This window comes from Vipera ursinii (assembly GCF_947247035.1).
Source record: "Vipera ursinii genome assembly, chromosome: 2".
NCBI classification, from domain to species: domain Eukaryota; kingdom Metazoa; phylum Chordata; class Lepidosauria; order Squamata; family Viperidae; genus Vipera; species Vipera ursinii.
This window is the reverse complement of record NC_139513.1, coordinates 25,880,054-25,890,658: the sequence shown is the minus strand read 5'-3', so window position 1 is coordinate 25,890,658 and position 10,605 is coordinate 25,880,054. Positions and strand designations below refer to the sequence as shown.

General features: G+C 43.6%; 2 protein-coding genes across 3 annotated transcripts in view; one reads left to right on the top strand and one right to left on the bottom strand.

Annotated features, from left to right (window-relative positions):
• Positions 1-10,605, top strand: part of LOC310636328 (uncharacterized protein) — a 211,325-nt gene that overhangs the window by 103,306 nt on the left and 97,414 nt on the right. The gene's annotated exons all lie outside the window — the stretch shown is intronic.
• LOC310633855 (52 kDa repressor of the inhibitor of the protein kinase-like) lies at positions 2,675-8,486 on the bottom strand. 2 transcript variants are annotated; one of them, XM_083351780.1, is made up of 2 exons: positions 7,907-8,486; positions 2,675-5,562 (listed from the first exon to the last, which is right to left on the bottom strand). In XM_083351780.1, the coding sequence occupies exons 1-2, from the start codon at positions 7,911-7,913 to the stop codon at positions 3,266-3,268; spliced, it is 2,304 nt and encodes a 767-aa protein (XP_083207906.1). In that variant the 5' UTR covers positions 7,914-8,486; the 3' UTR covers positions 2,675-3,265. The 2 variants fall into 2 exon arrangements, with proteins under 2 accessions (XP_083207906.1, XP_083207907.1); XM_083351781.1 differs by lacking the exon at positions 7,907-8,486 and adding an exon at positions 6,724-6,946.

Here is a 10,605-nt window from a genome sequence, read left to right as displayed (position 1 = left end):
GACCAAGAAAAAAGATAAAAAAGGAAATAATCAAAATAAATCTATACTAACACCTTCCCCAAACCTAAAACCCTGTACTATATACAAATGCTCCATCTTCCAACACTTTCTGAGTTTTGTTGAAGAGAGGAAATTGGTCTTTCTTTTCAAAGAGTCTTCTCTGTAGATCAGAGGTGTCAAACTGCTGGCCGTGGCCCGATGCATCATAGCAAAACAGCACCTACCCATTGCGGGCAATGGCAAAAAAAGTCGTGATTATGTCCCAACACGCCACGTGGCGAATTTTACACCCCGGCTGTAGATTGTTACTTGCTTAAGAATTCTAGATCATTGCCAATTATTGAAAGCTGATTTAGATTTCCAAATAACTCACGACGTGTCGGAACGTATCGCGACTTTTTGGGGATTGCCAGAGCTGGGGTGGGCGTGGCCTCCGCAAGGTGTAACCAACCCACCGGCCAGGTTTGACACCTCTGAAAAAAATCTATTCAAACAGAATCTGCTTTTATAGGAATTTTCTTGGGGCTAAAGGAGCCAACCCTGAGTTCCCTTATTTATCAGGTTTCAGGGTCCTTAGAGGTGAAGTGTCTCTGTGTTTGGGTGTATCCGTGTGAATGTAAAGTTAAAACTACAATTGGAATTATGGGGGGGGGGGGAACAGCAGAGAAAAAAATTACATGCAAAACCCTCCCAAGTTGCAGCCAAAGTTTTGTCACACAGACTTAAGATGGAAAGGGTTGTAGGCAGCCTACAGGTTGCCCATTTCTAAAATAAATTATGTGTTTTACTGTCATTCCCGGTTTCTTTTAGTTGCAGGGCGGCTCAAACTCTTTCCCAATCAACCAACAGAAAACTTGATTCTGATAGATCAGCTGCACTGGGCAGTACTTTTTACAATTAAAATAGGTTTTTTTTCTCTCTCCCTAATCTTGTATTTCAGCCTTACACAAACCAGTCTCCTTTAGAAGGATGTGGAAGTCTTGCCAATCCTGTAAGAAGAATCGCACACACAAACTCATCCAAACTGCCAGATCACCTGGACTAGCGAAGCTGTTCAGTAACTTTATAGAGAAAAGGGGAGAAAAAATGCTGACAATTCTTGACTGATTAAAAAAAAGGTTGCTTAGTTTGGAGCCCCCATTCTCAAGTTGTCCTATTGCAGATGATTTGTTGCAGTACAGATATGAAGGTGTCACCTCAGATAAGAAATAGGATGAAAAATGGGACAGACCTCAGGTCTGATCTGGTGGCGTCGTTTTCACTTCTTGTGCTCTTATAAATTGTTGGCAGATAACTGATATCATGTCCTATGTTATTCACGGGCAATATTTTAGCCAAGGAATCCCATTTTGCTGTTTACCATGACACAAGAAAGTCTTCAAAGTAACCACATGGGCTGAGTTAGTTCATGGTTTGTCATATTCTTTCTCTAAAATCAGGAGATGATTTATTTTCCTTGAAGTCTACCTGTTGGCTTGAGCCACATAAAGCTGTTTGTATATCTTGTCTTACTGCGTTCCCAATGGTGAGTCACATAACCCACCACAGTAATGTACAAATAAAATGAACAGTATTTGGGTTACTGTAAGAAAGCAAGGCGATCAAACCGGTCAGTCCTAGAGATCAACCCTGACTGCTCTTTAGAAGGCCAGATCCTGAAGCTAAAACTCAAAATACTTTGGCCACCTAATGAGAAGGAAGGACTCACTGGAGAAGAGCCTAATGCTGGGAAAGATTGAGGGCAATAGAAGAAGGGGACGACAGAGAATGAGGTGGCTGGATGGAGTCACTGAAGCAGTAGGCGTGAGCTTAGATGGACTCCAGAAGATGGTAGAGGACAGGAAGGCCTGGAGGAACATTGTCCATAGGGTCGCGATGGGTCGGACACGACTTCACAACTAACAACAACAACAAGAAAGCAAAAGGATGACCACATGCAGGCAGAAGCTATTTCTTGTACTTAAGGTTACCAGATGGGTTGCAGAAGTCTGAATGGCCACCTCAATGATCAACCAGAGTTCTCCATAGCTTTCTTGCCATCTGCTGGTGGCCTGGATTTTTGCAGTCTACCTATGATGTCCTTAGGATATTCATAATAGGGGGAGATTCTCTTTTTGTCTGAATCACCTCCACTTTTTCACAAAGCTTCCCCTGTGTTTAAAAAGCAAGGGTGGTTTTCTGCAGGCACCTGCGCATTTATCTACAAAGGCAGTCATACTGCAATCCACCTAGTAGGGCAGCCACAGTGCTTGCTTGATCTTGCTGCAGGTGACACCACGCAAAGTGCAAACAATTTCTGACAGTGACCCTGCACTGTGCGTGTGTGTCAAAACACAAACAAGATTCTAATTTCCTTGCAATCCCAGTTGAAACCCTTTGGCTGTTTCATTAATTTGGGCAAAATGAGGTTGGATAAAATAAAAGGCAGAATCTTGAACAAGGTCAACCACAATCCTTATGGACACAGACACATAACACAATTTCAAATGGTACAGCAGTTAGTGACCACTACTCTAACAGTTATTTTAGTTAAAATATGCTTTTTTTCCCCTGGGAGAGCAAAACAGACATTATATCTGTCGATAAAAATCAACCAACAGATGCATCCAAAGTTCATTCTCCTTAGAGCAGACTCACTGGAAAAATTCAAACTAAGTCATGACAGAGTCCAATCCTTTAGATAGCTACTGTAATCACTTGGAAATAAATCCTATTGAATTCAATAGATCTTATTTCTCAGTAAATGTGGATATAATTTCACCATATTAGTTCAATAGTACTTTAAAAGGAACATAAAAGTACAATCCAATAAAATGTGTTCTGTTTATAGACAAGCATCGATCCAGCATAATTAGAATCAACACTAAATAAACGCTTCCATTCCCGAATTAGAAAATTTATGAGTAGACATTATGGAAACTTCGGGTTTTCTTATACAAATACTTTATATGCTAATAATATTTGATGGAAAACCTTTGACTTAATGTTTATAGTTTTTCCTAATGATGTACACTGCATTAATGAAGCATTTTGTTTACACCTCAATGCAAACATTGTTTAGAAAATGGATGATGTATTTTATATCATAAGTCTCTAATTATATAATGGAACATAAATCATCTTTAATATACTCTGGATGGGTTGAATTTCCACCTGTAATTCTACCATTTTAATCTTTTGATGCTTTTTTTTATTCCTCCTTAATTCTTTTTGCATTGTGTTACAAGTTCTTTATAAAAATAATTGAAAAAAAATAGTCAACCGGTCATTTTTCAAAGAGAAATTGTAAACGTCTGTTATCTTCTCCAAATCTGTCAATCACTTTTTGGAGTAATACGTCCTTATTTTCATTAATTTTTACCCGATGAGCACTCATCATGCAAAGTCCAGACAAACGTTTATCTGCCACTGTTGACTGCAACCATGTTTCTATCCTTCTCATTGTACTGAATGGGTTTTCCACTGTACAGGTTGTGAGAGGTAATGCGAGAGCAATCAAAATGGCTTGTTGAATTGAAGGATATTGGTCCACGTATGGCAGCAAATCCAGAAGTCCACTCTCCCCATTTTCAACCTTTTCTTCCTTTTCCCCCAACCACTTTTCAAACCAGGTGATCGTTTCAGTCTCCAAATTTTCAATTTCGTACAATTCACTGATTTTTTCCATCTCTGTTTTCAACGTCTCAAGGCCAACTTTAGCCATTTCTTTGGGATGAAGTGAAAAGATTCCAAAAACCGCCTTGCTTTCTGGAGCAAACCGGCTCTCCAGCCACGAGATTACCGAGCTCAAGTAGGGTATATAGAGTGACTGGCGGAAATATTCTTCCTCGGTTGGCACACTGGCATTCGAGTTCTTTTGCAAGTCGCTCTGTTTGGGAACGTGCAAGTCAATGCCCAATTTGTCTGCTAGTTCTTGAACTTCCCAAAGAATTCCCTTGAAGTGCTCCTCTGCTTTTTCTCTGTGGCCACGGAAGAGACTTAAGAGCTCCTGGCTGTGTTCGTACACTTTCCTCATATCAAGCTGAACTGTCTGCAGAGCTTGGGTCACCGACTCTAATTTACTGCAATAGTTTGACATGATAACGAGGCAAAAGAGGAAATTAGGTGTTCCTGAAGCACAGTACAACTGGTACGCATCCTGGCAGGTTTGACCTGAAGCTGTAGTGGCCAGGTTTCTTAACCGATTAAAGATCTGTACAAAATTCTTGGAAAAAAATCTGACATGCTTGTATTTTGCAGTCCAAAGAGTTTCACCCAGCAACGGAACGGCTGGAATAAGGTTTCTTCTGCTCAAATTCTCATGGAAAAAACGAAGGATGGCTTTGATCGAGCCAATTGCATTCCTTATCTCAGGTACAGCATTTAAGTCATTCACAGCCAGATTGAGTGTGTGGGCTGCGCAGTGAACAAAAGTAGCTTTGGGGAACCGACTCTTTATTTTAGCTTGCACACCGCCCTCTTTCCCAGCCAATTTAGAACATCCGTCGTACCCTTGGCCGCACAATTTTTCTAGATTTAAACCATACTTGGTGCATTCCTCAATGATGATTTCGGCACTGCAGGTAGCTCCCTTCAGTGCTGCGAAACCAAGGAATTCCTCTCGAACTTGAGGTTTAGCACCAGCCATGTCCACAAAACGTACGCCAAGTGACAAATGGTCCTCCCCAGAGATCTCGGCGCTCTCGCCCACAAGAACTGAAAAACCCGCAGAGCCGTTGGCAGCGGAAACTATATCTTCTCTAATGGCGTCCACACACAGCTTAATCAGTTCATTTTCTATTTGGGAGGACACATCCCGGGCACTGCCAGCCTCGTTTTCTAGATATTCTCGTAGGGACACATCTCCCGCTTCAACGCGAAACGCCAAGAGACTTTGCATGTTCCCAGTTTTTCTGGTTTCCCCATGTAAAGGCATGTCGTGGGTGCCACAAAATACGATGGTTGACAAGATCGAGTACAGTTTTTTACGATTTTCATTGACTATCCGGTTTATGCTGCTGTCAAGCTGACAAGCAAAGTTTGTTTCAAAGACATTCCTGCTGCTTAAGAAGTTAGTTGCATCGATTTCGGCACTCTTGTGCCATGCACTGGACATGTGTTTTTTGGCACAGACGTGAAAATCATTGTACCTCACAAATGGCACCATGATGAAGCCCCCCTGTCTCCCACAAAGATCAGGCTGTGGGAACACGATGCAGTACTTACAAAATGGTCCTTTCAAATAGGATGAGTAGCAAAGCCAGGGTGAGTATCTAATTAACCATATATGACGGAAACTGCGTATTCCTGTGGAATCGCCCTTGAAATTATAGTCATGTGCTGGTGTGAAGGTATTCACAAGAAGATTATACTTCAGATCATCTGTGAGAGGCGTGGGCGAGTTCACGTACAACCCAATATCGTAAGGACGAACAGCAAAGTCCAAACCATCCATGATGCATTCATATTCTGCTGGTGAGCCTGAACAGGAGCTGCTATTTTGTTCCTCATTTCTTCTTTTCTTCTGCAGTGTTCCTTCTTCGACCATTTTGTGCTTTCTGAAGAGAGTTCCGATCTCCATTCCTGCGGAGAAAAGAATGATGGGACGGTGAATGGAACAGAAACAATTTCAAAAAGAAGGAATATAAAAATAGCGAAATGTTATTTTCATGGCGAAACAAAAATTTGTGCTGATGTTCCTTAATCATTTCTGTAATTTTATTCTCACATAGTGGGATACAGATTAGTGACTGCTATGTTTTTTTTAGCAGTTTTCACTTCAGTACTTCAGAATAAGCTTATTTTTCACACTTTATATTTATTAAATTCATATGCCACCCAACTCCCAAATTAGTTTTATTCAGAAGTAATTTTCCACATCCTCCTTCTAATTAACAAGCATGAGAATGAAACAAACATCTCACAATGGAAGAATGGCTGGAAAAAGTGATGGAGCTAGCAGAAATGGGTCAATTAACTGCTTTAATTAAGGAAAAGAATAGAACGGATTCTGGAAAATAAAATAAGAAGTAAAATAAGACATTTTGCAGGCACAGATTGGAAGATGGTTTAGTGAGAAAGCTGAATCCAGAGGGTGAAAAGTTGGCAGCCTCACCCTTTCTTTCCCAGAATTTTTCTGAGTCTCTCCCAACTCTAGTGTATTAAAAAGGGACCTTAAACTCTCAAAACTCTATGCGCATTACAACACTTTACAGGGAAACAAAATTCCACAATCCCACTTTCTAGTTTAGAACACTGAACACTGTGATTAGGGAAATCAACTTCCACTCCTGGAAGTCTGATCAACAGCACATATTGTAACATGATTAGTTAACAACTTCAACTTTATAGACATTTATTTTATACGTTTGCATTTATCTATGTAAGGCAGGGGTGTCAAACTCAATTTCATTGAGGGCCGCATCAGCATTACGGTGGCCCTCAGGGGGCCGGGTGGGCGTGGCCTACTGGGTAGGCGTGGCTAGAGTGCATATGGCCTCCTGGGTGGGCATGGCCAGCTCTACATCGTTGACATCAAGGGTGCCTATGGGGGCCTGGGCAGGAGTGGGACAGATCTGAGGGTCTCTGGTGGAAGGGGGGTCTCTGGGCCAGGGCCAAGGCAGTGGGGGCCGTTCCCTCACTGTTTCCAGGATAGCTTCGCGGGCCGCATGAAACCACTTTGCGGGCCGCATCCGGCCCCCGGGCCTTGTGTTTGACATGTCTGATGTAAGGGAATATATGCACCTGGAATTCTACAGGCGTGGATAACATCACTCAATTCTTTCTATTTTTAAAATCGTGACTTGGCTTGGGGCTCATCAAAGTCTGAGAACAACGGCTGCAGTGGGCTCCGAGTCGTCAGCTTGCATCCTAAAAAAAGGGTCACCAAACTGAGATCCAGAATATGTTTAATGAATTTTCAGGACCCAAGCAAGCCCACTGAAAGTCTGGTTAGAGTTTAGGACAGGGGTAGGCAACCTTGGCTCTTTGATGACTCGTGGACTTCAACTCCCAGAATTCCTGAGCCAGCCATGCTGAGGGGAAAGGGAGAGGTTTCCAAGCTGAGCCATGCTGGCTCAGGAATTCTGGGAGTTGAAGTCCACGAGTCATCAAAGAGCCAAGGTTGCCTACCCCTGGTTTAGGAGAACCTCAGATGCTAGCAGATTCACTAGGACTCCAGTCTCATCTCCATGCATGTTATTCCATAGACTTCTCTCCTTCCACCTCCAAGTCAGCTGCTAAAGCACCACAGCTTTGATGAAGACACAGAGGCTATTTCTTTGAGGAGCAATAACAGCAGCAGTGGTTGCTATACGTACATATAAATATAAGAGAGACATAGAATAAAGCTGCAAATTGCAATAATCATATACCACAAATGATTATAGTGGTTATGCGCTATCCTAGAAAGTAGGAGACTGCAAATTCTAGTCCTGCCTAGGTACGAAAGCCAGCTGGATGACCCTGGGCAACTCACTTTCAGCCCAACAACAACCCTGTTGTTGTGGGGAAAACAGGAGAAGGAAGGAGTTATTAGGCACGTTCGCTGCCTTGAGTTACTATAAAGTAATAAAGGCAGGATTAAAAGCTAATTTAACAAACACAGTAATAAAGTCATAGAAAATGAGCAACTTTTAAGCTCAGCCAGCACGCTGTGCAGCACAAGGATGTGCCATGGGCTTGTTTCTACCACGTGTTGAGATTCCTGTCAGATATTTTTACAGTTATTTTGCATATATTCAATACAGTTTGGGTATTTAAGAATGTGCAATTTCCCTTTGAATCCGTCTTACACGTTTAAAAATATAATTAATAATTTTCTGACGTGCCACAGAACTGCTGCTATATTCCATACTGTGCCCACGGATTCAAACAGGTTTGAGAACCACTGTGCTTTCCTTCCCCCCCCGTCCCCCGCTTTTCTTACTTCCCATCTTCTTTTTGTTTTAATTTTTCAATCTATTGAAAAATTCCCAAAAAGCAGAATCTCCGGCGCATTCTAGATTGGAAGTTAACAGGTGAGGCGGTGGCGGCTTCCCACGTGCCCCGAGCCCGCCCGAGGATGCTCGGTCAGGGGGTCCTCCTGCTTCTGCAACCTTCTCCGCGACATCTCCCTCGGGCCATGGGGGAAAAAAACCCAATCGGCTCACAGCATCCCCACCTTGCAGGGCCGGCTTTCCCCAGGTATTTCAGACGTCCCAAGCAGGGAAGCCGAGGCCAGGTGACGTTAGCCCCGCTAGGGATAATAATAATAATAATAATAATAATAATAATAATAATAATAATAATAATAATAATAATAATAATAATAATAATAATTTATTTTATTTTTTATTTTAATTCCATTTATATCCCGCCCTTCTCCGAAGACTCAGGGCGGCTTACAAGCTTAGCAGTAGCCTTCATTCTATGTATATATGCCTGCTTGTTAGGGCTTTCACACACACCCCAAGCGGCATTATTACAAAGTCAGCTTATTGCCCCCAACAATCTGGGTCCTCATTTTACCTACCTCGGAAGGATGGAAGGTTGAGTCAACCTTGAGCCTGGTGGGACTCGAACCTGCACTAATTGCAGGCAGCTGGTGTTACTTAAGGAGGCATTAGCCCACTGCTCCACCAAGGCTCATAATAAATAATAATAATAATAATAATAATAATAATAATAATAATAATAATAATAATAATAATAATAATAATAATAATAATTTATTTTATTTTTTATTTTAATTCCATTTATATCCCGCCCTTCGAAGACTCAGGGCGGCTTACAAGCTTAGCAGTAGCCTTCATTCTATGTATATGCCTGCTTGTTAGGGCTTTCACACACACACCCAAGCGGCATTATTACAAAGTCAGCTTAATTGCCCCCAACAATCTGGGTCCTCATTTTACCTACCTCGGAAGGATGGAAGGCTAAGTCAACCTTGAGCCTGGTGGGACGCGAACCTGCACTAATTGCAGGCAGCTGGTGTTACTTAAGGAGGCATTAGCCCACTGCTCCACCAAGGCTCATAATAATAATAATAATAATAATAATAATAATAATAATAATAGTAAATAATAATAATAATAATAATAATAATAATAATAATAATAATAATAATAATAATAATAATAATAATAATAATAATAATGTGGGAAGGGACCTTGGAGGTCATCTAGTCCAACCCCCTGCTAAGGCAGGAAACCCTACACCATCTCAGACAAATGGCTGTCCAGTCTCTTCTTAAAAACTTCCAGTGTTGGAGCATTCACCACCTCTGGAGGCAGGTTGTTCCACCGGTTAATTGTTCTAACTGTCAGGAAGTTTCTCCTTAGTTCTAGGTTGCTTCTCTCCTTGACTAGTTTCCACCCGTTGCTTCTTGTCCTGCCTTTGGGCGCTTTGGAGAATAGCTTGACTCCCTCTGCTTTGTGGCCAAGGCGGGGAACGCCCTCCCAAAGAGGAAAGCAGGATGGGGTTCCTAGCCCTCATGAAGGAAAGGGCGCGACGGCCCCTGGGGTGGGCAAAAGGGGGCGAGTCCCGATCGGGAAGCCCAGCAGGGAGAACAAAGGCAGCCCCAGCGAGGCCCGCCGGCTCTGCGGGATCCCATTCAAGAAAGAGCCCCCCCGTCCCCCCCTCACTCCCTCCCTCGCCTCGACTCACCCGCCGCCCCCGACATCCACGTGCACGTACGAGCGCGGCAGTTGGGAGGGCCCGCGGCGGGGGGAGGGGGTCCCGAGGTGGACAAAGGAGCGGCAACGCGGGAGGCCCCCGGCTGGAGGTCAAAAAAAGCAAAATGGCGGACGCGTCGTCGTTGTCGTCGTCATGCAAGCTCCGCCTCTCCGAATGAGCGTCTCGTCGCTGGCGCATTCCAAAGGGGCGGGGCCGGTAGGATCCTTCTACTCCGCAGGCGCGGCGCTGCGAAGGCAAAGCGGGCGAGTTGCTGCGGCCGGCCGCTGTTTAAAGGGCCCTCCCGCTCCGGCTGTTGGAGCAGCCGCTTCACCGCCACCTTCCAGAAGCAAGTTGCTGCCAAGGAAAGGTGATTGCCCGCCCCCCCCCCGGCCATTCTTCAAACCAGGGCGATGCTAATCTAATGAGGACCCAGATTGTTGGGGGCAATAAGCTGACTTTGTAATAATGCAGCTTGGGTGTGTGTGTGAAAGCCCTAATAAGCAGGCATATACATAGAATGAAGGCTACTGCTAAGCTTGTAAGCCGCCCTGAGTCTTCGGAGAAGGGCGGGATATAAATGGAATTAAATAAATAATTCCTCCGTCCCAAGAGGAAAGGCGGCCGTGCCAAGGGTGTCTTTTTTTGCAACCTGTCCACATCTGCCTCTGGGCTTGGCAGCAAACTCCTGTCAATTTATCTTCCTCTTTGCAGAAGCTTTCATTGATGTCCGGCTTTTCTGCGTTACCCGCTCTGTCTCTAGCTGCATCCTAGAGCAGCGTTTCCCAACCTTAGGAACTTGAAGATGCGTGGACTTCAACTCCCAGAATTCCCCAGCCAGCTATGCTGGCTGGGGAATTCTGGGAGTTGAAGTCCACGCATCTTCAAGTTCCTAAGGTTGGAAAACGCTGTCCTAGAGTGTGAATCCCTTCCCAGCCAATCTCAATGTATACATGGTTGCAACTTTGACAATAA